Source organism: Camelus bactrianus, chromosome 7 (assembly GCF_048773025.1).
Source record: "Camelus bactrianus isolate YW-2024 breed Bactrian camel chromosome 7, ASM4877302v1, whole genome shotgun sequence".
NCBI classification, from domain to species: Eukaryota; Metazoa; Chordata; class Mammalia; order Artiodactyla; family Camelidae; genus Camelus; species Camelus bactrianus.
The window spans coordinates 36,440,822-36,468,117 of record NC_133545.1 but is presented as its reverse complement, the minus strand read 5'-3'; the positions used below and the strand labels follow the sequence as shown (position 1 = coordinate 36,468,117).

The following is a 27,296-nucleotide window of genomic DNA, read 5'->3' as shown; positions in this document are numbered from 1 at the left end:
TAACTATAATCTGTTTTCCAGTCTTTTTAAGAAAAAAAAGCTGTCCCATGGGAGGAGGGTATAGCTCAGTAGTAGAGTGTGTGCTTAGCATGCACAAGGTCCTGGGTTCAATCCCCAGTATTACCTTTACAAAATAAATAAATAAACCTAACTAGCTGCCCCCCCAACCAAGATATTCCATGAAAACACTAATGCAGCTCTCAACTCACACAAGTGCTTTTGCTTAGGACAACCATCATATTTTGCCTTGCAGCAGCAGAAGTGCCTACTTCCCATTTCATCAGATGAAATTATTAAAAATCATGTACTTCAATAAAATTAAATAATTTGTTTTTCTGCTTCATAGGTGACATTTTCAAGGGAAGATGTCCCCTCTTTTTAAATCCAGGAGTGTGTGGAGGGGCAAACCACAGTGACTACTGATACAGTTTGGTGACACTGCTTTGATTCATGCTCAGACGTCAGCAGTTTTACCCACCACTGCTTTTTCACCATCAGTTTAAATGGCTACACAGTGCAAAAGGCAACTATTGCTTTAGCATTGTTGTGAAAGTAGCATAGTTTTTATCTTGTGGAACCCCTGAAAGGGTCTAGAGACCCATCTCTAGGGGTCCATGGACCACACTTGGAGAATCACTGGTGTAGACTATATCCCACTCCAGTCAGACTCACCCAACCTCAAATGACCAACTCTCTGGCTAATTATTTGCTTTGCAAAGTATAATTATAAGGTGGCTAATCATTTGCAATTACATCACATGTAATTTTTGAATAATGGATTTAATAAGGTTATTAAGCCCATTAGTGCTTCGTACTTACATATCTTTTTTATTTTCTTTTTAAACAGGAAATTAGGTTAGCAGATCTTAGCTGCAAATCCCTTCTCTCCAATTTTCTGTTTTTAATGCCCCAAGTGACTTGGTTTGGAGTTATACACTGCTTTTCGAAATTGCTCTTTCATATAATGTCTACTGGATTGGAAAGAATAGATAACCTTTAACACTCAGATTCTAGGACACTTCTCATCAAAGATATGTGTTTAAATGTCCTTGAATAGCATTACTGTGCCACTTGTAACAATGGCTTTGTCTATTTCTTTCTAAGCGTTTGCTCTGTTTCTGGCTCAAAATAGAAAATTTAAGTCAGAGGCAGAGGGAACAACAATAACTCTAGAAAATTCCATCTAGTCTGTACCCACTTATGTTGACCCAAGATGTCACTTTTATCTCTCTAGCTTGATGTGGTAACTTCACTAATTGTTTCTGGTTCTTTTGGCTTTCATGATTTTTTTAATGGCTAACTGCAGCTTCTTACTTTTTTTTTTTTTTTGTCTTGAAGTCTAATTGTTGCCCTGCTCTTCCTCCCAGCCCGGTCTGCCTTCCAATTTTGAGGGACTTGTCCACCACGTAGTCCTGGCACGTAGAACTCCACTGACTAGATCGATTCCTGGCCCCACTTCCAGAAGGGGATTTGGTTAATCGTAAACGCTCAGGTTAGATTCCAGTGTTGGGTTCCAGTGGTTATTTTTGTTAGAGATTTGAAGCCACCTATTTCCCTCTCTGGGGGTTTCTTGGAAGAAATAGCATGCATAAAGGACAATAAAGGAGGACCGCTTTAATTCATAGCTGGTCAAACATCCAATGCAGGGCTTACTATGCATGAGCTTAGTTTTTATTGAATGGTGTTCCTGACCCTAGAAAAACATGGTTCCTAGAACATTTCAGGCTTTGACCCATAAATTGAGCTGTATCTTTTCTCAAGGCACAGCTTGTTAAGGGGTGGAGAAAAGCATATTTAGTGGGGAGAAGAAGGAGCATCTCTCCCCTTAACTTTCCCCTAATGCTTCTAAATCAAGCAGCATCATAAAGTAGGACATGGACTTTAACATTATGTGATCCTATAACAACTAAACTTGAACGTTGGAGAGAACCTCAGCGGTACAACGCAGCTTCATCATATAAATGAGGTCTAGGGGTGCTAACTATTCTGCCTGGGGCCACACATAGCCAGAACCCTTTCACCTGTGAACACAGTCTTCCTCCTACTCTACCGCACGGACTTACAGTGCTCTGGAATTTTAGATGTTGCTTTTTTTTTCTTCCAGTTTTACTGAGATATAATTACACACATCACTGTGTAAGTTTAAGGTGTACAACATAATGATCTGCCTTACATACATCATGAAATAATTACCACAATAAGTATAGTGAACATCTATCATCTCATATAGATACAACATAAAAAACTTTTCCTTGTGCTGAGAACTCTCAGGGTTTACTCTCTTAATAACTTTCATAGATAAATTACAGCAGTGTTAATTAATCTATCATTTCGTACATTACATCCCTAGTATTTATTTACCTTGTAACAGTAAGTTTGTACCTTTGTACCTTTTGACTGCCTTCATCCAATTCCCTCCTTCCCCACTACCTCAGGTAACAAAAAATCTGATCTTTTTCTATGAGTTTTTTTTTTTTTTTGAAATATAATTGATCTACAACACTATGTTAGTTCCTGGTATGCAACATAGTGATTCGATATCTCTGTGTATTTCAAAATGATTACCATGGTAAGTTTAGTTGTCATCTGTCACCATACGAAGATATTTTACATAGTTATTGACTATATTCCCCACACTGTACATTCCATCCCTGTGACTTATTTATTTTGCAACTGGAAGTTTGTACCTCTTAATCTCCCTCACCTATTTTTATATTGCTTTCAAACAAGAAGCTCTTCCTTCCTGAAGTTCTGGGATTATTATCTATATGGGTTACTGGGCCTTGGCTTCTTTAACCTAAATAGGATTTTCCTGTTACATTAATTGCTTTTGAAGGTGATCTGAGCACAAATAACTATTTTTAATCTTTAAAAAGATTCTTTTTTCTTCTCACTTACAGTTCTCCCTATTGTTAGGCTCCCAGCCCCCAAGCTGCCAACCTCACAGAAGGTTTTTTTTTTTTTTGCCTTTGACCTATTCAATTGCTTTCTGGATGACATTGGGAAAAAAGCCCCGAAGGAAACACATAATTTTAAGGGATATTGCTTTTTGAATTTTCTGAAGCCTGAGAGTCAAAAGAACAGATTTTATTAATGTTGACTCAACTGAAGGATGTAAAGATTTGTAAAACTAGGGGTTATGTTTGTCTTTTAATACATGCATGTAATTTCAATTAGAGTTACATTCATCTCATAAAGGACGTATTAAATTTTGAGGGGTGGTGGGCATGATCGAAGAAGGAAAGGAAAGCAACCATCTTCTCTCTCAAGCTGCATCTTTTTGCTTTCAAAGGCACATTTTCCAAAGAACATTGTTAACACCCAGAGCATGAAGCTGATCAGAGATAATAGGAAGCAATTTCCAGACATCCAGCTGAATAAAGAAATCCATACATTCCATCCCATGTCGATAAGCGTTTGGACTCATAGGGACATTTGCTAAGAACGCCTGTGGCAGCTGCCACAGCTCTCAAAATGCTGCTTCTAGGCCAATGATCTTTTCATTCTCCTGATTCCACCCGAAGAGGACTTCCATCATATGCTCATCTCTCTTTAATGATTGTAACACACTTTATAACTCTTTGTTCTTTTAAGAAGATCAGCCTAGCACAGATTATCTGCAGGTATAATTTGCATTACAGTATATGAGAGAGTTTACAGGGACACATGAATGGTGACACACAGGGAGCTGCTATGTCTTCATTTAGTGGGAGAATCCACTGCAATTCAGATTCCAGACAGAGAATTTTCTATCAAAATGAATATATTCCTCCCCATTCCAGCCAAGTGGCAGAGGCACAGGCTTGATACACAGAAATAGCTGGCAAAAGAGCACTCAGGGAGAGAGAACTAGATTGCTTGGGGCCCACAAATGCATAGAGAGAAAAGCCCCTGCAGGGCAGGTGGCCAACCAGGCGGGGTGCCCACCTCCTTAGAAATACAGCCTGTAAGGGCAGTGCTCAGAATTAGTGTTGAGGAATTTGCATACTTAGTCTGTGTTTTGAAAATGGCAATGAAGAGCCTAATATAAGAAGGTGCTAAGTCAGCACAGACTAGCTCAGGATGGTGATGATTTCCCGTAAGCCACACCTGGATGATGTTGTTAGATGTTGTGAGATGATGTTAGACTCCCTCTGTTTATAATTGTAAGAATTATAAACCATTGTGTCTCTTCTAAGGAAGATCTGTCTGCCTGCTGGGGTCTCTGCTAGAATGATGGGTGGGAGCTGCAATGGGATTGGAGGATCAGCGGGATTTCACATTAACAAGGGAGCCCCCTGGTCTGAGGACAGAACAGATGCAGAAAGAAAGAGGGACACTGGCTTCCCCAGCACCTCCCAACAAAAGCTAAAAACAATTGAACAGAGTCTTGTTGGAAGCAGAAGCTAAGTCTGAGTAGAGTTTTGGGGAAAATTAGATTCAGGAGACATGGGGCAACTCTTTGTGGGTGTGAGTTGTAAGCGAAAAGAGATGAAGAAACAAGTTTTCACCAGTTTAGCTGCACACGGTGAATGGGTTCCTCTCTCATTCTTTGAGTGGCTCCAGTAAAGATTTAAACTACTCAGCAATTAATTTTAAACATCAGACTGGTGTTTCTTTTATGGCAGCTCCATGAGGATTTAGGTCAGAAGGTGGGGCTCATATGTAAATTTAAGCTTCTATTAAAAGTATGGTAAACTGTGTCCATTTCTCATTCATAACTAATTCTTTTCATTATTGCTATAAAGGCCTGGATTTAGGTACTCCTCTACATAGATTGCTGGATTGGGTGGAGGGTACTTAAATAATATTTTCTCAGCTTTTGATGTTGACAGTGGAGAGATAAACAGGGCTCCCTTCCAGAATGCCGCTGCTGGGCTATCTCTGGATGTGTCCAGGTGACAAAGACAACAGCAACTGCAGCTGAGGAAAGAGGGCCTGTGGAAGGGGCTCAGGGGGCCCAGACCGCTGGGAGTATGGAGATCCCGGGAAGCAGCAACAGGCACATGATGGACATCTGGGGCAACATGCCACCTCTCCACATGGGGAGGGCTTCTCTGGTTCTTAGTCACTTCCTCATCCTATAGCTACCCTCTCAAACCAAGGGGCAATGGCTAAGGGGGCCATGTTCCTACAGGTAGAATAAAACCAGCACAGACCGGTTGGGAGTTGCAGGCTAGGAGTGCCCTTGTTCACCAATTATGCTCTGCTACCATATGGCGCAAGGTTCCATGACGCAGATCCCACCACTTCTTATCCCCGTGTGGCCTTGGTCAGGTTTCCTAGCCCATCTACTTAGCTATTAGAGTCCTCAACTGCAAAATGCATAAAATAATACCACCCACCTCACAAAGAGGTGAAATGAGAAAATCTCTAAATAACACTCAGTACAGTGCTTGGCACACAGTGAATGCCTCACGAAGGTTCTTTCTTACTATCTCTATTAGTGATCCTGCTAGTATTATTACACTAATGACAAGGACTAGCCAAAAACTTTTTCCCATGATTAAACTTGGAAATCTACACCTAAGTTTGAAAACACATCTCCTCTACTTTCCCTTATTGTCACAAATATAAGGGAAGTTATGATTTCAACATAAATATGAGCATAATTTTCTGGAGGTTGGTTATCTTTGCTGGTTTCTTCTATTCCTCTTTCATTGCCCTAATCTCCTAATTCCTTTAGGGTTTGGGCCCCTTGCCTAACACCTCAAACGGAGGTGGTTGTTGACCAGTTCCATGAGATCTTCTTGCACTGAGCCCTGCAGCTCTGGGCTGACCGTTGTGTTCTGGCACATCTATCTTGTATGATCATTACTTGCTTATTTGTCTCATCTGCCCTCCTTGACTGCAGCTGACTGCAGAGATGGGACATGCCTTATTCATCCTGAAAATGTCTACAGCATCTGTGCTTGATTAGGCAGTATTTCATAAGTATTTGTAAAATGAGTGAGTAAAGATAACTAATGAATTATTTGTGATCTGCAATGTCCTCCATTAAATTAAAAAAATGGGGTGCTCAAATTATAAATGGCTGTTCCCAGGCCTCAAGTCAAAACCCAGTCCCGCACAGCACATGGGCTTTGTGTGCCACTCAGCCTCCCCAGGCACTGTCTCTACTTTCAACACCAGAACATTAAAGCCAGGATGATTCTGGGCCCTTGAAGCTTGCCTAGCATCTTATAAATATTAATTTATGAGAGTAAATAAGCAAGTAAACTTCCTTGTCTTTTGAATCAGAGAAATTCAGTGATGTGCTTGAGCATTTTTCATCAGAGGTCAACTCTAGAGCCCCTGAGCAGGAATACTCCCCCTTGCCAGGATGAAGAAGACATTAATTTGCATGACAGCCCACTCCATGGTGGATTCTATGTCAGTGGTGGGTTTGTTGTATGTCACTCATGTTCCAGAAGCAATTCCTAGTAATTCTTATTTCAACATCTTGGGAACAAGCCTCATCTCCTGTTGTTTCCATACACAGACATATTGAAATGTTTGAGGATGTGCAAACATACATACCCACGAGTGGAGTTCAGAAATCCAGTAGCACCGGAGAGTTGGGGCCAGTTGAGCTCATCCGTAAGAGCTGTTGGTAAATTGAAGAAGGATTTCTAAAGGAAAAATGAAGTAGTAATTATCAAAATGGTCACTTGTTTTCCAGAGAGTAAGACTATCTATTGCCCAGGCATTGTTCTCTTTCACTCTGCTCCTTAATCTCTTTGCACTTAAAGCACAGGTCTCTTAAGTTTAACCACCTTCTGAAAATTCACAACGATCAGCATCCATTCAGGCGCTGGCTTCCATTCAGCTCCTGGGAAAGAGGCAGACACATGGCAGCTCATACTCATCCCTCATTTGAGAGGGATGCTTCAGTAGATGGGTAAACTTTCCACTCTTTAATTTCTGAGATTTTTCTCCATCTTTCAGTTTAGATAATCAGAAAATCAATTGTCTGAAAAGTAATGATACTCAAGCCTCCAGCAAAAATGCCTTCCCTGTGATCAAAGCTATGCCTTCAGTCATCACGATGGTGCCTCCTGACCTCCTTGGGTGGGTGGGGGGTCCTCAGACACCTTTGAAAACCTAATCATGCTTCCTTTCTTCATAAAGATGCTCATATATTCAGCATGGCCTATGATTTCAAGGGTTTCAGAGAAACCCTGCAACTCTTGCACAGACTCTGATGAAAGAATTCCTGACATGGAGGGTTGGCAAAATTAGAATTCCTTTGAACCACATCTCTACGGCTTGTGCAAAAGCACAGAAGAAAAATGTTGCCAGCTTTGGCTCCTGATTTTTTCCTTTTATAAATGACCTCTGGGATAAACCTCTCCTTTGGTCTAATTCCTAGAAAAAACTTATCTAGACTGATATATTCAGAATAGAGTCGCCAGATTTAGCAAATAAAAATACAGACTCTCAGTTAAATTTGAGTTTCTATGAACAAAATGTGGTATATACATACAACAGGATACTATTCAGTTTTAAAAAAGGAGGAAATTCCAACATGCTACAACATGGATGAACCTTGACAGATTATGCTAAGTGCAATAAGCCAGTCACAAAAAAGACAAATACTGCCTAATTCTACTTACATGAGGCATCAAGAGTAGTCAGACTCATAGAGACAGAAAGTAGAATGGTGGGTGCCAGGGGCTGGGAGAGGGGAAATGAGGACTTGCTATTTAATGGGTACAGAATTTCAGTTTTGCAAGATGGAAAAGTTCTGGAGGTTGGTGGTAAAGCAATGTGAATATACTTAATGCTACTAAACTGTACATTTAAAAAGGGTTAAGGATGGTACATTGTATGTTAAGTGCATTATATCACAATTAAAAATATAAATATGCAAAAAATGGAATTTAAGGTAAACAAAGAATAATTTTTAGCATAAGTATGTCCCTGACAATATTTGGGACATACTTATACTAAAAAATTATTTGTTATGTATCTAAATTCAGATTTTTTTCGTTTTTTAAATTAATTGTATTTATTTTCTGGAAGGAGGAGGTAATTAGGTTTACTTATTTATTTATTTATTTTTAGAGGGGGTACTGGGGATTGAACCCAGGACTTTGTATATGCTAAGCATGTGCTCTACCACTTGAGCTATACCCTCCCCTATCTAAATTCAAATTTAACTGCATGTCCTATATTTCACCTGGGAATCCTAGTTTGGGTAAAAACTCTGAAAGCCAATGATCCCTTTTTGCCTTGGCTGACAGGAAACCTCAGTGCCTGGCTGCAGAAAACAGTTAATCTCAGTTACATAATGCCATCTCTTCCACATGGCTTGTTTCTCAATCTTGAAAACCTATGCCTCTTTTGGATGAAATTGAAAGCCTTGAGTTCACCTTCAGTGTTATTTTAAAATAAAAATAGGGGAGGAGGATACAGTTCAAGTGACAGAGTGCATACTTAGCATGCCTGAGGTCCTGGGTTCAATCCCCAGTACCTCCTCCAAATATAAATAAATAAATAAATAAAAACCTAATTACCTTCCCCTCATAAAACAGAGGGAAAAAAAGAGGTATAGGATAAAAATAAAGTAAAGATCATGCCTAAAGACAAAGCACATCAAAGCAATTATAGCACTGAATATAATTCTTCAAATGGCCTATGGCCCTGCCCCCTGCTTGCTTCCTCACTTATGATGAACCTCACCCTGTCTCCTAAAGAGATTCTGAGTCTGGAGGCTGTGAGGGAAGGAAAAGCCATGCTTCTCTTTCTTTAACCTCTTGAAAACATATCTTTATATATATATATATTTATTACAAAGTAGTCCGTGTTTGTTATGAAAATTCAAACATAGTAATTTACAATGTAGAAATAGAAGCCCCCCAGCACCTCCCCTCAAGAGATAACTACTGTGAGATGACCATGGTTAACATTTTGTATTCTATAGATCGATCTATCTATCTATCTATCTATCTATCTATCCATCTATAGATATATATACATAGACACACACACACATATATAATATATATATATATATACATAATGGATATATATATTATACATGTAATGGAATCTACCATCATTCTTTAAACTTGGAAAAACTCATTCTTCCTACTATCAGAGTATGTGATAGCTCCTACCATCATATAGAGAATGAGTACTCAAAAGGAATAAAATAAAATTTATATTTCTAAATTTTGGACTGTTACTGGTTAAATTGTGCTCCCCCAAAAGATAGGTGGAAGGCCTAACCATCAGCATGTCAGAGTGTGACTTTATTTGTAATAGGGCCATTGCCTTATTATATAATTAGTTAAGATGAGGTCATTGTGGTATAGGATGGGTCTGTAATCCAATATGATTAGGGGATCCTATTCAGAAAAGGAAGGAGAGACGTGAACACAGGGGGAAGGCCATGCGATGATGAAGGTAGAGATTGGAGTGATGCTTCTGTAAGCCAAGGAGTACCAAGGACTGACAGTGGTCACCAGAAGTTGGAAAAGAGACATGGACTAGATTCTCTCTCAAATTGCTCAGGAGGAATCATCCTGCTGACCTCTTGATCTCTGACTCCTAGCCTCCAGAACTATGAGGATAAATTTCTGCTGTTTTAAGCCACCCCATTCATGGTACTTTGCTGTGAACACCCCAGGAAACTATGACATGGTCTGAATTGGACAATTTGCTTATAGTTCTTATGATTCAAGGGTCCGAGATCTAACCCCTTCTACTGTGCCAATGTACTTCTTGAAAGAAGTTATATAAACATGTTCACACACAGTGGTTATCCCGTGGGGCCCTGCACTATTTTCCATGGTTCTGTGAGCTTCCTTCACTCTCAATTGCCTCCTCCTTGCCGTGCCAATCCCAGGGCCCCAGCCCTATCCTTGTCCCAAGTGTGATTTTCAGAATGGTGGGGGCTGGAAGTGAGTAGGAGGTAGCTGAGAAGGACGGCTTTTTGGGATACATCTGTGTTAGTTATGATTTACCCCTTCAAAGGAGCAGAAACAAACTCATGGAAAGGAGGCGCCCAATAAGTCTTGGAGACCATGGAATTCCAGTGACTGGTACTTTGTCCCCCCTTAGCAGGAGGCACCCACCACTTTTTGCTCAAAACTCCACCACAACCATGACTTAGCTACTCTCTGTTTTAGTTTCTATTTCTCCTGACACTATAAATCAAATGTTTTCTCTGTTTTTTAATCTTATTTTTTTCCTAGGTCTTTCTGCTTATAGTGTGTGCTTGCTGTAGGATTTGAGAATATTCAATTCTGCTAGAGAAGACAAGGAAAACAAACAGGATGGATGAAACTCATAAGATGTGTTAAGTTGAGATAGTGAGCAAGCAAGCATCTCACAAGCTTTGGGAGACGTGAGCAGAATTTATTAGCTGTGTTGAGTAAGTCAGCAACCTGTAAAACATGTTAAAACCTAAAAGAATGATACAACACTCCCCCACACCACTCTCTCACCTTTTCTCAGTTATCAGCCCAATGACAACCTCAGACTTAGGAAACCGGGTATGGAACTAGTCTTCTGATTCTGGGCGGGTCTGCTCTTCCTTTCAGAGGAAGGAGTTAGGTAAGAACTTTGCTGGCATAGGGAGATGTGTCTGATACCCCCTGCAGCTTGGAATAATAATAGAGGGGATGGCAGTTCTGAAGTGGGCCAGCGAAGTAGGGAATCAGGAGATGACACCTCTATGTCTGGCTCTACAAATACAGTAAAACTTCATGGTTTGGATATGACACACTGGAAATGGGTTTCATACTCCGTCCAACCCCTATTCTCAGTCAGGGGTGGGTAAAAAAATTTTATCTCCCTGGTAGGGGAAGAAAAGATGTTGAGAAAGGGGTAGACAGGTGAAGAAATGGCCAGCAACCCTGTCTTGGGAAGTGGGGTCTCTATTTCCCCAGCATTCTCCCAGTTCAGTCTCTCTGGATCAACCTGAAGAAATGGTCCCAACTACCATTGGGACAGTCCTGGAGAATCCTGGACTCCTTGCTGTTCTCCAAGAAGGCCCAACCAGCCCTGGAATCATCCCCATCAGGGTTTAAACTGGAGTAGACAGAGGCTGGTGCTGAACTGCAGCTGGGACCAGAGTGGGTTTGCTTCCCACATCTGGAGCCCTGGAAGGCCCAAGAAGGTCAGCTGCAAAAGGTGTGTCCTGGTTAGTTGATTAACCGTGAAGTAATGCAAATGTGTGTTTTCCTGGTTGAATATTTCAGACTTCACTTATGGTATTATGGAAAGGTTTTACTTCTCCTAGTTGTGGAACATCAGGGAAGATGTAGCTTTACCAGGGTCCCAGTTCTGATATCTCTGATTATTATCCTATCTACTTCAACAAGACTCTTGGGAGGAACAAAGTCAGTGAAAGAAGCAGGTTGACAAGCAGAAGCCCTTCACTATGTAAGGCATCATGTTTAGGATGGATCAGCCAGTGTCCCTTTCCAAGTGGACTGTCCCAAGTTTAAGAAGACTAAAGTTTGTTGCCAGATAATAGAAAAGATTTGAGCAAGCAAATGCAAGTCTCAACCCATCTTTTCTTCCTTAGTAAATTTGGCAGATAAAAATGAGAAATAACAGCCATTAATAGCAAAGGTTTTATAGACCCTAGCAAAAAGAGAATATTTAAGTCATATCACATTAAACACTAAAAGCCTTATTCATGCAACATTATACCCAAAATATTTCAGGCATTTAAGGCAGGAAAAATGCAAATTAAGATCTCCCTCATCAACTCCTGCTTATTCGTCTTGAGCATTTATGTTCTCAGGAAACTCATCTTAAATGTACCTTAAATGTACATATGTGGAAAGACTTAATGTTTACCAAGAAAAAATTTCTAAATTTGTAAAGCGCATCAGAAACTCAATGAGTATTAAATCAACTACTGTGTTGCTTCACATTTTCTTCTGATTTTATCAATGACATAAAAGCATTTTATGTCATAACTGGCATGTGTGTAATATTTTTGCATAACATTTTCATTTAACGTTACTTTGCATGTGTGTATATTTCTATACTTTGAGAAATCCTACTGGCTCTCATTTTTAAGTGATACCTAGTAAATATAATATTTTGGACTTGGGACTATTTTAAGCCCTGGCTTCAACAAGCAACTTATATTTGGGTTTCTTAAAACCATCTTAGGTGAGAGAAGGAAAATGATGGCACCATTCACACATTCACCTGGTCCTGCCAACCTTTCAGTGACAAAGGGCATATTCTTGGTGCCCTTATTTCACTGTTTACATTTGAGCCTCCCCATCCAGCAATGCTGTGGATGATTTTCACAGTGTATTCCCTTTTCTTATACTCTCAACTGGGTTAGACCTAAATCGATTGTTTTCAAATAGTACAAAGTCACTTGGAGGAATCTGCAGCTAACTGCTATTGGAAAAAAATCATTATCAGTTAAACAGGTCTGTAAAAAAATTATTTCCCAGAAACTAAACTCTCAAAGCAGCCAGATTTTGTTGTTAGTCTTTTGATAATGGAGCAAGAGTCTCAAGGCCTGCGAATCAGATGATGTCTAGATATCTGTTTAGCATTGGGACCAGGGGTCTCCCAGTCCTGCTGGTCGGCCGCTATTTCATCTGTCCTGCAGGTGGTATAGGAGAGACCTTCCCCTTTAAGCCTTTCAGTTCCACAGTCCATCATACTGTGACCTGCCTTCTCAGGCCCATTCCTCATCCCCAGCTCCTACCTCCCCTCTCCCCTGCCCTTCTCTCTCCCTTTCTTTCTCTTCTCTTTCCTTTTCTTCCTTCCTTCCTTCCTTCCTTCCTTCCTTCCTTCCTTCCTTCCTTCCTTCCTTCGTTCCTTCCTTCCTTCCTCCCTTCCTTCCTTCCTTCCTTCCTTCCTTCCTCTCTCTCTCTCTCTCTCTCTCTCTCTCACACACACACACATACATACATACACACACACGAGTGTCATTTCTTATATGAATACCAAATTACGAAACTTTAAGAGTTCTCCTTGACTCTCACACACACTTTCTTGCTCTGGTCCCATTCCTTTAGGCTTTGGTATGTGAATAAATCCTGTAAGCAAATGTATACCCATTTTTGGTGCTTGAATGTGCTGTTTCCCAGATAAATTTTGCATTTTAAGCCAGAATGGGGAGGGGAACTAACATCAAGTTTCCCTGATGTACCAGGCACTGAGGCAGGAATCTTGCACAAATTCTTTAACTTCATCCAACAACTCTGTGAGGCAGGGATTCAGTTTTCTCCCTCTCTTTCTCCTCCTTCCATTCCAGAAATACTTTGAGCAACTACCATGTATCAGATACTGGATATTACCTCTTAAAAAAGAGCAAGTACTAGGTCTCATACTAACAGCAGTAAATTAAATGATCATGCCTCAACCCAGTTAGAGATACTGAAAAAGCTCCCCCCCTCCTTTTCTTTGATGGTACCTCTGGTCACTAGCTCTGGTCTGTGGAGGATTCCTGTATTTTCTTTTGGTGGAAAAAAAAATCCCTTACAATGGGCATTAGGGCCCAGAAAAGTTATTAGGAATAGAACTGAGAGGGTGTTTGGATAAAATGCCAAAGTCACAGAGCTGGTAAATGGTGGGGCTGGGATTTGAACTGAGGTTCTGGTGGAACTAGGAAAAGAGAGGCTTCAAGCAGGTGGGAACCCTCATGGCCTCAGCTTTTCAGAGCCCTCTTGTAGCTGGCTCCTGCTCCTCCCCTCAGCTGCCAGATCTCCTGGAATCACAGCATTGGCTAAGGTGGGGGTGCCAGTCGTTGAAGGCAAGGCTTCCTGGGGGCCTGCTGAGGGGATGGTCTCTCAGAAACTGCTTTGGATAGTAAGTTCAGAACTCTACAGATAACTCTAGAGTTGCCTCCAACTTTTCCTCCTCTGTGTTTCTCTTTCACAGAAGCCACGCATACCTTAAGAAGAATGCAGAGTAAGTATTCTGGGGATAAATACTGAAATGACATGTGACCCTACTCAGACACCTACATACACACCCACTCACACTCCCAGGGCCTGTTCTGGCCTGACACCCGCAGGGGAAAGGCAGCCACGGAGAACAGTGCCCTCTGCTGCTCTGAAGTCTGCCTTCCAGACGAAGGCAGGGCCTGGCCGACTAAGTTCCAGGAGAACAGGGAGAGGATGTGTCATCAGGTTTCTGCCTCTGTAATTTCAGGCTTAACTAGACCGGGCAGCACTGTTTAAACAAGTCAATGCTTTGGTATAGGCAACTTCAAGAATGAAATGTAACTTTGAGTTAGATTTGTAAACTTTACAGTCCTATGGGCAGTGGGATGAGTTTGCTATTGAGATCCCTGTGGCCCTGTAATTCATTAAACACACACACATACACACAGAGACACAGCAAATGCCAGCCTGTTGACCATGGTACTTTCTTCATGGAGCCCCCAGTCCAGAGGGGCACAGAAAATACACACTTCCCAGCTGGGTAGCCTTGAAGACTTTCCTTAACTCCTCTGTGTTGAAGTTCTTTATCTATGGAATGAATTAATAACAGCACCTATGTCATTAGGTGGTTGAGAGGATTAGAAAAGATGGTCGTGCCTAAAGCTTAGACTTGTAAGTGCTCAATGAAAGTTAGCTGTCAGTGCCACTGATAGGGAAAGCCAGGGTAATAGAAAGGACACCTATCCCACTTGTGGAGGTTTGGGGGAGGAATCTTGAAAGAAACATTACCCAGTGTAAGTCCCATAAGGTTAGGAAGAGGGAGCCAGTCAAAGAGGGGTTGGGAAGAAAGAGTTTATGCCTTGGCTGTGCTGTATGCAAAACCACAAGGCTAAATTCCTCATGTTATATACAAGGAGAACCAAAAAACTCCCCCTACTCCACCCCAAACAAACCCTACACACCCAGTAAGCCGGTTAGCTATTGCTATGTAACAAATTACTTCTGAATCCAGCAGCGTACAACATACTACATACTAGCAGATTAGTAACAGTAACTGCTCAGCTCCTGGGATCATGTCTATTCAATGTCCATTTAAACTTCAACTTGAGCTAAGTAAGCAATTTTCAGGGAAAAGGTATATATAGCATTTCATGCCAGTCTAAAAACTTATGGGGCAGTGAAGATGCAGTCATATAAAGAATTCTAGCAACTACGACCAGTAGATACAAGGCGACAGGATGGCAGGCAACAACCTTGCATCATTTTGCCTGAAAATAGCTCTTTTTATTTTTTTACTTTTACCTTGTCAGCTCCTCTTAGTCTTTTCCTTTCCCCTTTTCTATTGTTTATGATTTATGCTCTAACCCCATGGTTGATTTAGTCAATGAATGAGTGGAGGGGTGCGTTTGTCTAACTGCCCTGTATCAGATGAAATTTTTTTCCTACAGAATTCAATTCCTTCCACTGGTACTTCCAGAGTGGTTGGAGAACTGTATCTAAATTCACAGAAGGGAGAAAACAAGAGTTTAAAATGTCCCATTCTTATACAAAGATAATCGCCAATCAACTTTTTGTGGGGCCAATGGAAAAAAAAATTCTTCCACATACAGAAAAAATAACTCTTCCAAGGGTCAGAAATAGGCAACAAAGGGTGGAGAACATAAAAGTCCACTCTTCAGATACTTCATGGGGTTCTGTAAAGGTTTGGTCATTTCTGAAGCATCCAGGCTGCTATTTGTCTGGGGTGGGGGAGTCTCCCTCTTTTGGGAGGTAAAAATCCAGTCTTAGACTCTAGAAGAAGCCCCAAGTCCACAGTCAAGCCACAGAGTGAGGCAGGGGAGGCCGCCACCTGGGCACCTCAGGATCAGGGCTGAGCTGGGTTCTTAAACCCACTGTCTCACTCAGAAAAAAATGATCTCATTTTCTTTCTCTCCCATTTCACCTTCTACTGGGAAGCTGTCACAAAACCCCACTGTTTCTATTATTTCAATTTGAGTTACTGCTGCAGCTTCTGGCCAGGGTCCTCTGCCTCTGCACCCCCACCCCTATCTTCAGCAGTGTATCCCAGAATCTCATGGGGTGCTTCTTTAAAACGTGGATCCTGTTTGGGTAGGTTTGTGGTGGGGTCCTAGGATCCTTATTTTTAGTAAGTGCCCTAAATGGCTGCACTGACTGCCAGGCTTGGGAGAAGCTGCTCCAGTGTAGCTACTCAACGTCGGCCTCCACATGGTGCTGCCCCTGCCCCAGCCTCCTCCCCCAGCCCTGTCTCTCCCACCACTCAGCCACCTGTGGCCCCTCTGACCTCCAGGCTTGTCACAAGCTCTTCCTCCTGCTTCTCTGTCTTTATTGATCAGTTGCTACTCATGGTCAAGCATTAGCTAAATCCTGACCTTCGTGACAGCCCTCCTCTGCACGGTGCCCTCCTCCCACTCTCATCACGCCTTATTATATGAGAGGAAGACACATTTCCGTCTTAAGTCACTAATTTGGAGATTCTTTGTTACATCAGCTGAGCCTGTACTTTGCTTGCATAATAACTAGTCTTTTAAGAAGGGCTGACCCTCCCACCTTCTTGCTGACTCTCTGTTACCAATGTGAGACCACGACCTCTTTGGTTCTTCTTGAGCTACTTTCCTTTGGGTTTCTTATCAATCAGGCTTCAAATTCTTGGTGATGCTGTCCTCAGCTTCTGCCTCCAGAATCTTTGGACCTAGTGTTTCATAATGCTCCCCTTGATTTTCCTCTAGGATTGATGGTTTAGCTCATTCCTCTGACCAATCCTCCAGTCACTGCCTTTAGTAGGAAATCCCCAGGAAATCACACACAAGACAGTTTTGACTCCCTCAGGCCTTGGCAAGGAGTGGGCTGGGTAATCTCTGTCCTGGTCATTCCCCCAGGAGTAGCATGGAGGGAATTAGTTGAAGGAACCAATGAATGAATGGTATGTAGCAATCAATTCCAACCAACCAAAATTATTTTTAAATGCTAGAATTTTCCTCTTCCCACATGCCAACTGACTTGAGATTGTAAATGTTTCCCTGATGAAGAGACAGTTCTATGAAACCCATTTTATGGCTGAGAAACTTGAGGGAGAGTGAAGGAAAGTGGTAGATATAATTAACTGGAGGGCAGGAAATTGTTCTCTGGTCTTAGCAACACACTGGATCGCACAGGTGTTTACTGACTCATGCTGCCTCCCTATACGGAGATCTCTGTCTAATGTGCTGGGAGAGCAGGCATGTGGGCTGAGTAATTACAAATGCCTTTCAGAAGTATGGAGCTTAAAATAATTTCCTCTTGTGGGTTTTCATAACAACCAGTGTTTATGTCTAATTCTTGCAGAAGGCAGTGAGGGCTAAGATCACTGATGTTTTCAGAAGGATAAGCGCACAAGAGCACCTGACTCTGCTGGCAGGTAAGACATCCAGATGCTCACCTAGAGTGGGAAGAAAAGGTCATTGAACTGATCAGGACTCAAGGCAACAGCCTGCCTGGCCTGTGCCCATGAACTGGGAAAGGGAACAGAAGACCATTCTGTCTCTTGTGGTCTGATAGCTGCTGGAGAAAAGGATTCACCATGGTGCACACAACTCTCTTTTTCTGACAGAATAAATGAGAAATAACTAGGATTGAGGCTTCTCTTTTCAGTGTTTCTCATCTTTAATCTGCCAGCCTGAAAGATATTGGAGGAACGGAAAATGTAATTTTGTCCAGTTTTCCTAAACAACAGCCTTTCCTCATCTGAAAAAAAATAAAATAAAAATGTACTCTGACTCTTAATATTTCTAGAATCGACTTGAAGTTAGCTGCAGTACAATTTCCATATTTTATTATGCGCCATGAAAATCAGCCTTTATGCTTAATGGAAGCTTTATGCTCACTGATAAATCCAGAATGCGGAGATGGGGCAGGTTAGTGAGAGGCCAGGAAAGAGCTCGGGTACCGCCAGTGCTGTCTGTGGGCTAATAAAGACCAGCCAAACCTGATTTACAAAACCATCTCAAAGAGAGGAATGAAAAGCACAGGAGCTCGAAAGACTGGAGCCGCTCTGCTCTCGGGTGAATATGCATTTTCTGCAGCCAGATTAAGGATTCATTTTGTCCTTGACACAGCACGAAATTCAGTCTGCGCCTACTTACCCTACAGACAACGGCCTGCCAGGGGTCGTGCTAAGATTTTATAATCGTGCAGGCAACAGTCTTCGCTAGCAAAATAAACATTTGGGAAATTGTATTTCAGAATCGCTTCTCCCTCCTCTCCCCCGACCTGTCATGCAATTCTGGTTCAGTGAAATGCAGCGTTTAATATTTTGGAAGTAATTTTCAAGCAGATGGGGGAAGAAGCAGGAGGGCAGCATCTACGGCTGGCCTTGATGATCTCTCTACCTCCCCTTCTTTTTCAACAAAACAACCCAAGCAGTGATTGTTTTTCCTTTGAAAGAAAAAAAAAATTAGACAGCATGGAAGTGTTTTCAGATTTTGTTATTCTTTGAAATCTTTCTAAGTTGAGGTTTTTTTGGTGTGATATGGAAAGCTTATTTTGAACTTGACTACTAAGGACATCTTGGAAAGATGCTAAGGATTTTTTTTTTAAAAGAGGAAGAGGGCAGAAAAGTCTCTCTGCTCCCAGCAGAGTGAGGCTCAGACCCTGTTTCTATGGGACCATGAGGGTGATTCTTCATATTCTCTTTATTGAACTACAACTATCTTTCCAGATGAACACACCCTTAATCTAATTAGCTGTAAACAGGCCTCTTGGGTGCCACTCCACTTTAGCTAGTGGATGGAGCGAGCAGGAGAGGAGAGGGGCTGGTGCAGGAAAGATGCCCAAGACTGTGGATTCCTTTTTGATGAGCACAGCTGGGACAGGGTGATGTATTTGCAGGAGTGTTTTCTGCCTTAGAGGGAGACAAAGGCAAAGACACGCTGACTAGTCTGACAAAGGGCAGAATGGCCTATTATGGAACAATGAATACTCATTTTTTCTACAGCACTTACTGCTCTTCCCAGAATATGATTTACTACTTGGCACAGCAAAGGAATGGCACCAAACATTCGGGGGGTTCCTGAAGGGTCTGGTTGAAAATACGCATTCCCACTGACAGACCCCCAGAGAGGCCACCCGGCAGAATTTCCACCTTGGAAGGGGTGGTTCCTTTGGGTGTGGAACATGAGATGGTGGAGGGATTACAGGGTGGGGTGAAGGGCCGGTGGGCACTCGGGAGTTTCACAGTCAGTGCAACAGAATGCAAATTCAGAACCTCCGTCTGCTGAACAGGTTGGAGGAAGGTCATGCAGCTTCATTTTAAAGACAGTTTTCGGGTGTTTGTCCCCTCCTGGTCATTTTGGGAAAGAGTCCTAAAAGGCCATTGAGGAGGAAATGATCTGGCATTTGGTGAACGGCAGGCAATGTGGGCGCTCCCTGGGTGAGGCAGGTCCCAGGCTAGTAAGGACCTAAAGAAATGAGGCTCTACTGGGTCAAGGCCACGTTGATGACCAGCCAGGCCTCTGATTCCATGGGGCCCATGAGACTGAGTAATCAACACCGGCCTCTGACAGCTGTTTCCTGACAGTCACCCAGCCTTGAGCCACTGAGTAAGATTTCTGCTGCTCTTCAGCCCCCTTGGACATCCCTGCTTTCCAGTGCCCAGTGCTGGCTGGAGCTGATTCCAGACTTGGTGTGGAAGGGTTTGAGCGACTTGTGCTGGGAAAACACCAACTGCCTCTGGGCTCCAAGCCCACTCCTCTATTATTCTCTGCTCTGCATTATGGGGCTGGATGCTACAAATGACACTTTCCAGACTTCTCTGCAGCTCCCTGCCAATATGAGGTACAGCTGAGAGATGGGCAAGTGGGGATGGGGATGGGAGCAGGAGAGGAGGAACTGTTTTCTGGCTTTCAGGTGAGGTTGGCATCCCCCAGCAGCCTCCAGCCTCCTTTGCTGTGGAATTCCAGCCCCTCTCCACACTCCTCAGTGGTCCCAGCAGCAGCTGTCTGTGTGCCTTCAGCAGTCAGAAAACAGGCTGTGCTGTGATCTGAGTACCAGCCGCCCACCTTCCTCCAGCTTCTGGTAACACCCCTTCCTCATTGTTCCTTGGCCCTGAAGTCAGCAGCTGCTTCCTGCAGTGATTAATCTCTGATAATTTCAGCATCCCTCTTTTTGTTCTAATATCTGTGTAATCAGTTTCCTGTATCAAATCACCAGTATAGCCAATCCCCTGTATTAAATCCTCTCTATTCGAATGCTTTCAGCTTTCCGACTGACCCCTGACAAATGCTGACTCTGACACTGACAAGAAACCCAATTTAAAAGGGTTCCACCTGCTGAATTAGCCAAAAGGTTGCAAGGTTTCTCTATTTGTGGTGCCATAACTAAAAGGCTCTCAAACGGGAGAACCTATGGGCAGAATGAGGACTGAGGACACTGTGACGGGAAGAGATGCTCTCTTGGGGAACCTCGTATATTCCAACACGCTGTGGAAACACTTGGGTTGAGAGGCTAGCCCACACCATGCTGACGGCTTCACCATTTTGCCCTACAAAATGTTCTATCATACAGTGCCTCTTCTCTGGCATTTCTAGGTGTGAAGAATTTTGAAAACTACACTGCAGTACCCCACAACCGCATCTTTCTATTGTAAATCCTCAAAATTCAGACATGAGAGGCAGTGGGAAAACTGTATGGTTCTCAAAGTACCGTCTGGAGACCCCTGGAGATCTTTGAGACCAGCACACAGTGTTTCATGAGATCATTATTTTCATCATAATACTAATAATACTAATAATTCAGAAGCAGATCTGTGAATCCAACTGTCTTCTATCCAGATATCAAGGAGATTCACAAAAGTGAGAGAGACTGCTATTCCTCTAGCTTATTTTTTTTGAAAGCATGCTATTCCTCTAGCTTATTGTTATTGAAAATACATTATTTATCTTGCTGTGTTTTTTATTGTTATTTTCCAGTGAATTAATAAATCCCCATTATGGAGTTGGTACATTCTCTTCACTTAAGTTTCACACTCAGCCCCTGGTCATCTGGAGTTTAACACCCACATTGAGGTCAAATCCATGCAATACTCTCCAGGATTTTCAACGGCCCAGGCTGGCTCTCCCTTCCTGGGGTCCATGTCCTTGCCCCGGGACACATATTCTTTCTGTCCCACTGCCTCAGTCACCACCCTTACATTACTCACAAGAGTGTCAGACACCAGTTCTTTTGACCCCCGTCTCTGGAGACACTTATGCAAGTCTCTTAGTAGCCTCCTAACAGTGAGGAGAAGCACCCCTCCCTTCCCTCATGGGGACGGCTGAGCCCCACTGCCCTACTGACTCTAGACAAGTTTAGAATGGTGGGGGTAACTTTCTAAGCAAAATCTCTCTGTTTTATTCTTCTTGTCCCATCTTTCATTCTTATCAAATGATATCCCACAGAAGTGGCCCAGGCTCAGAGTACCTAACTTTTAGCTTGAAGAGTGTTAACTGGGAGAGACATCAAAGGCTTGAAATAGATGAGAAAATGACACTAAAACTGTAGTGTTGTCCCTACCACCAAAAACATTATTGACATACTGATGAAACTCATGAATTCCAATTACTATTACGTCTCATGTGGGCTTCTCATTGGCCCTACATCATTGCCATTCTTATAGTCATTTCTCAAAACTACTCATTTACTGCCAAAGAGTGACAGAGGTTGGGTGGGAAATAAGCCCAACCCAAGCCAACAATTGCTGATCTGCAGTATTTCAATCCTTGTGTCGTTGCAAAGAGCAGAGAAAAAATGCTACAATCCAAATGCCAATTGTCAGGACTCTGCGAGGGGGCTGGCTGCTGGACTGCGGGAGTGATTTCTTTAAAGTGTCTTTTCAGTGGGTCTTTCTCTTCCCTAGAGACTTAGCACCCTGCAGAGGGAGCTGCTGGCTCCAGTGAGAGTGAGAGAGAGGCTGTCCCCACCCTGAGGACCCTAAAGTGAGAGGCACCCCTCACCTCAGCCTGCAGAGGCCAGGTGTGGGCTAGGAAGGCCAAGCATGAGGACACAGACCAGCCTGGCTAGCCGCCACCACTGCACTGCATGAACTGTGCATCTATCTACTTTTTTTTGTCCTGAATCCAACATACAGTTTCCAAAGCATTTTCACAGACCTTAGCTCACCGAAGCACATGGCCTTGCCTACGATGGTTCCTATCAGCATTTACAGAGTTTCTGGTTAGGTGGCTTGTTCAAGATAATGCTAGCAGGAAGTGGTTTTGCACCTCTTGGCTGTGTGACCTTAGGCAGTCCACTCAACCTCTCTGAGTACTTGTCTGTAAAGTACTATGAGGCTATGTTGTAATAACACCTACCTAAGATGGCTTTTATGAAGATTAAAAAAAAGTGATGCTTTAGTATTCTTTAGCTGGTTTCCTTAGCTATTTGCTTAAGACCAAATAAAACAATCCCTCAAACGTTTGGTACATACATAACAAAAATTCATTGAAGAAAAATTAGAAAAAAATTTACCCAGAATTTTACCATCCAAAGATACCAGTGTTGACATACTAATCTACAACCTTCCAATTATTTTCTTTGCAACACATGAACACACATATACTCAGAAAAACTGGCTCATATATTACTATCCTGTAACCTGGTTTTGCCCCCTAACAAATTATCATAAATATGTTTTCTTGGTAAGAAATGTGTTTATAATATATGTATTAACAGTTGCATAATATTTCACTTTATAAATATAGTATTTTCACATATTTAATCTATTTTTTGATTTTTTAATTTCTTTTTTCATTTTTGCTCTTATAAATGTCTTTGATGAACACTCATGTACACAGATTCTTGAGCAAAGGACATTAGTTTTAAAGATAAATTTTCAGAAGCAGAATTGCTGGTTAAAATCACAAACATTTTAAGGTCACTTTATGCATATTGTCAACTTGCCTTTCAGAGAAGTTCTAGCAACTGAAACTCTCATTGGTGGTGAATGAACGTCCGTTTCACCACATTCTTGCTAAAAGTAGGCTTTTATCACTTTTAAACCTTTGCCTTTTTGACAGATAATAAACGATACTGCATTGTTGTTTTAATTTGTTTTTCTTTGATTACTACTAAAGATGAAATTTTTTATATTTATTGATCATTTCTTGATCACTAAAAAATTAGATTGTTTTTTCATTATTGATATGCAGGAACTCTGTTATTAGGATTTAAATCTTGTCTTACGTGTTATAAATATTCTTCTAGTTTTTCATTTGTCTTTCAATTTTACGAATTTTTTGACATTGCATACAGTTGAAAATTTTCTGTAATTAAATCTAGTAATAACATATTTTTTTTTGCCTTCCTCTTATAATATCATGCTCAGAGAGACTGGAATTCTTCTTAAAATAATTTTTTTCAGGAAGGCATAAATCTGTTATGTTTTCTGAATCTTTGAATGACTGAGCATACGTTTCTGTGGCCCTCATGTAAGAACAGTATCTTGGCAATTAGATAGAGCACTTTTGACACACAGCCCTCAAAATGCTGGAGAGGCCATACTACTGTTTCCTGAAATTTACTGTTGAGAGAGAAGTCTGATGCCAAAAGGATTTTTCCTCCTAGTATGTCTCCTAGTTGCTGGTTGGGCAGAATGATTGCAAGATTTCTGTTTATATTTGGAATAAAAAAGAAAAGAAAGACATGGTGAGGAGAGTCTATTTTATACTCTCTGGCATTTAGTGGGGTTTTGAATTGAAGTCAAGGATTTCCTCAACTCAAGAAAATTACTACCTTTTATTCTTTATTTGGTCACCATTTCCTCTCTGTCTGACGTGTTCTCTTCTTCTGGGTTTCCTATTCAATCTCCAGGACCTTCCCTGTACGTCTTATCTGAGTTCCAGAATTTTCCCAGTTGGCTAACTGGTTGGCTCACCCTATTTTTTGCTGGTCAGTATGGCCACTGCATTTTTACATCAGGCTATTATTGTTTCACCTAAAATGAGTCTTCCCTGACCTCAGAGTGTTCCTTTTCCCCCCGAGTCTAATCTCCTCAAAATTATTGCTGAGAATCTGAATTTAATTATCTCACAAAATGTCACTTTCTTATAGCAGGCTTTTTTTCAAAAGCACTCTCTTCTTGGCAGATTAGGAACATTTTTTAGTATGTTCAAATGTTTCTCTGCTCATCCTTAGAAGGGAGGTCTATGTTTTCCAAGTTTGGGCACTTGTGAGAGGTTCAACCAGAGAGTGTTCAGGGTCATGTTTGATTTCTTCAGTCTGAGAAAAGAGGTTAAGGAAGAACTTATGATTTCTGTAATTTAATGTCCCTGGATCAGAGTTTCCATTTCGTAGGCGGTAACCACATCCCGCAGTGGTTGGAGGGCAAGGGCTTCCTCACAGTGCCCAAGTCTCCTTCCCACCTGGCTCCTTCCTTTCCATCTGCCTTCTCTAACGTCCAGGATGGCTCTAATGTGAGCCTGTTCTCATCACATTGTTTGAACTGCACTGCACTGAAGTGGCTGTGGACTGTGCCTTTTATGGCATATTGTGCTGAGGAGGGGCATTTGCACCTGTTTGGAATTGGCAGCACATCTAGAGAGAGCAAGGGGGAAGCTAACACAAAGGCCAGCGCATCCGGGACGATTACCACCAAAATTACTTACCAAAGACATCTGCGAAGCTGTGATCCATTCGGGAGCGATGTGAAAATGAGCCCCAGCCGAGTCTCCCAGCAAAATGATTCCCCTGGGCTGTGAACCTGGGGGGCACAATTTATTTGCATTACTTCTGCACTCAAGTAGTTTGGAGCCTCCAGGTTGGGCAGTTAGGTGAGCACGTATCCTGGTGCGTGTTCCGTGCACAGAGCATCGTAAGAGCGATGCAGCAGTGCCACTTCTCGCATGCTGGAGGGTGAGGGGCAGAGCATTTAGGAGCTGGATGAGATTTCTAGGCCATGGAGACTGCGAGCTGAGCTGTGCAGATGCAGGTGTGTTTCCCAGCTCAGCATAAAACAAACTGCTGTGCAACATCTTAAGTGAATGATGGATGAATAAAAGCATCAAAACTTTATCTGAATTCAGAAATAGGCCCTAAATTTTGGTTTTGAAAATTGCTTTCTTGGAAGACACTCCTGTTTCTGTTATAATTCACTTTATAAGAATGAGTGATCTCATGGAGCAATTTTGATTTTTCAGAGATGTTATGGTCTTTTAAAGTCCTTACTCTATATACGTAAAAGCACTGGATGGATGATTATGGCTGATCAGCGGGGAGATGGAGATATCGAGGTCTCTGTGCTGCTCTATGTGTTTGGAGGTTAAGAATCACTTAATCTGATTCTGAGGCCCATCTACACAAATCACTCACCCACAGGTGATGCATGTACTCTTCCAAATCCCTTAAGATCCTGAAAGAATCAACTGATACCTCCCAGAGTCAGAGAGGACAGCCTCCTTCCCCCACCTCCAACCCCCCAAATCAAGCTGAGGATGGCCCAGCCTCATGCCAGTGGCTCCCTATCTTGGGACCTCGTGACAGCTGGCCCTTGGCCACACAGATGGGGACCGAGGAAGCCCAGGACATCAAGGAATGGCTGGGATTCGGGGACTCTGTGAGACTTCCCACAGCGACCCTAGGGCCTCACACCAGGATTCCACTCAGATCTGAGTTTATTTATTCGTTAAGTTTGGTAATTCATTCTTTTATTCATCCTACAAGCACTTCTAAACTGCATAACTATGTATTGGGTCCTTACATTTTCTACCCCATCCTACTCCTTTGACAGCTCAAAGACAAAAGTTGATATGGAGGGCAAGGGCTGTATCACCACCGTCCATGAAAACTCAGAGCCCTTGGAACATAATAGGAATAGGCATCCAGGAAATATCTGTTGAATGAACAAATTTATGAAATTCTAAATGTTAGGGGAAAGCATTGCCTAAATATAAAACAGTGGTGCTACCATAGGGTCTTGTTTGAAACTCTTTGGGCATTACCAGGACTGTGTTTTTAGTACTATGTGGGTTGTAATAGCTTTCTCCCAGAAGTCCTGGTAGCCCAGGTGTGTGTGGCATTTGGGTATTTAGAGTCCAGAGCTTTTGCTCAGGTATTTTTGGGAACTCTCAAGGATACAGCCTGGGGGTCTCCCCCAAGTCACCCAGATACGAGTCTCTAGCCCAGCAGGCACAAGGACTCTGTCAGTACAAACCCGGACGTCTGACCTTGCAGAGTATTGAGAAGGACGTGGAGAAGATTGAAAATGATCATCTCCACTTGGTTTTTTATTTGGAAAAAAGATTTCAGTGACCTGTTATCTATCTTGCAGCCTTTTAAAATATTATCATTAAAGTTTCCAATACCTCAATTAAGGAATCAGTTAAACAAATTCCATTTTGCTTTGTCTAGATTCTGCCTCATTTTTCTATAATCTCTTTCATGTCTTTTTGTAATCTGTCATGAAAAGAAACATAAATTGGTCAACATTATGTTGTCACATCAGGCACTTTCTCACTTAGGTGGTCTGTTCCCTTCAAGCTGACTCAGACTAGAAACTGATATTCTATTGTCATAAGGACAGTGACTTATTTACAGTTCATACCTTCACAGAATTTCTTCTCATATGGAATTCCATCTTTTGGATCAACACCCTTTAAAAGAGAAATGATGAGATTAGCAATTTGTTTTTAAATTTATGAGACATATATACGAAGTCCTTCCCAAATGGCTTTAAAAGCACAAAGGCAAAACAGTAGATAAAACCCTATATAATCTCTTGAGCCTTTAATCCAACAAAGCAAGTCTATGTAAGTGAGTTGGGCTTTAAGGAACTGGGGGCAGGAATAAGGACCATCTCATAGAGTGGGCTGCAGGCCAGGGCTCTGAGTGCTGGGAGTGTCACTGAGGGCCCATTCAGTGGCTGGGACACAGGGTCTAGCAGTCTCTGAGCAGAAGCTCTCAGTGTCCTGACACCTCCAGCACCTAAGGATTGGTGCTTCTAGAGCAGGGATTCTCAACAGGGCTGATCCCCCGCCACCATCTCTACCCCAAGGGACTTTGGCAATGTCTGGAGACATCTTTGGTTGTTACAGTAGGGAAGGGGGAACTACTGGCATTTAGTGGGGAGGGGCCAGCAATGCTGCTGACCATCCTGTAATTTACAAGGCAGTCCAAACCATAAAGAATGATCCCAAATGTCAATAGGATGAGACTGAGAAATCCAGAAGTGAGGTTGGGGGTCTTGACACCATGATACCTTAAGGTCTAGGGGTAATGTCTTCTCCTTCTCATGAAAAGGCAGTGTGACTGATGATAGGGTGGGTGGGCTGGGCTATACTGGGGTACAATGTGTCTTGCTCTCCATATCCCAGAAGCCATGTGTCCTGAAGAGAGGAAGCTATTTACAGAGACTTTCTCCTCCTTATCCAAGCAGAAAATTAGGTAACTATTCAGAGGCAATTTATCTTTTTTAAAAAAAATTTTTTGGGGGGGAAA

General features: G+C 42.1%; 1 protein-coding gene across 3 annotated transcripts in view; it reads right to left on the bottom strand.

Annotated features, from left to right (window-relative positions):
* AOAH (acyloxyacyl hydrolase) overlaps nucleotides 1–27,296 on the bottom strand; it is a 156,584-nt gene that overhangs the window by 55,985 nt on the left and 73,303 nt on the right. For all 3 annotated transcript variants that reach the window (XM_045516963.2, XM_010955400.3, XM_074367232.1), the window contains 3 exons: nucleotides 26,404–26,452; nucleotides 24,470–24,564; nucleotides 6,499–6,590 (listed from right to left, as the gene is read on the bottom strand). In XM_045516963.2, the coding sequence (XP_045372919.2) occupies nucleotides 6,499–6,590; nucleotides 24,470–24,564; nucleotides 26,404–26,452 (236 nt within the window). The remainder of the gene's footprint in view (nucleotides 1–6,498; nucleotides 6,591–24,469; nucleotides 24,565–26,403; nucleotides 26,453–27,296) is intronic.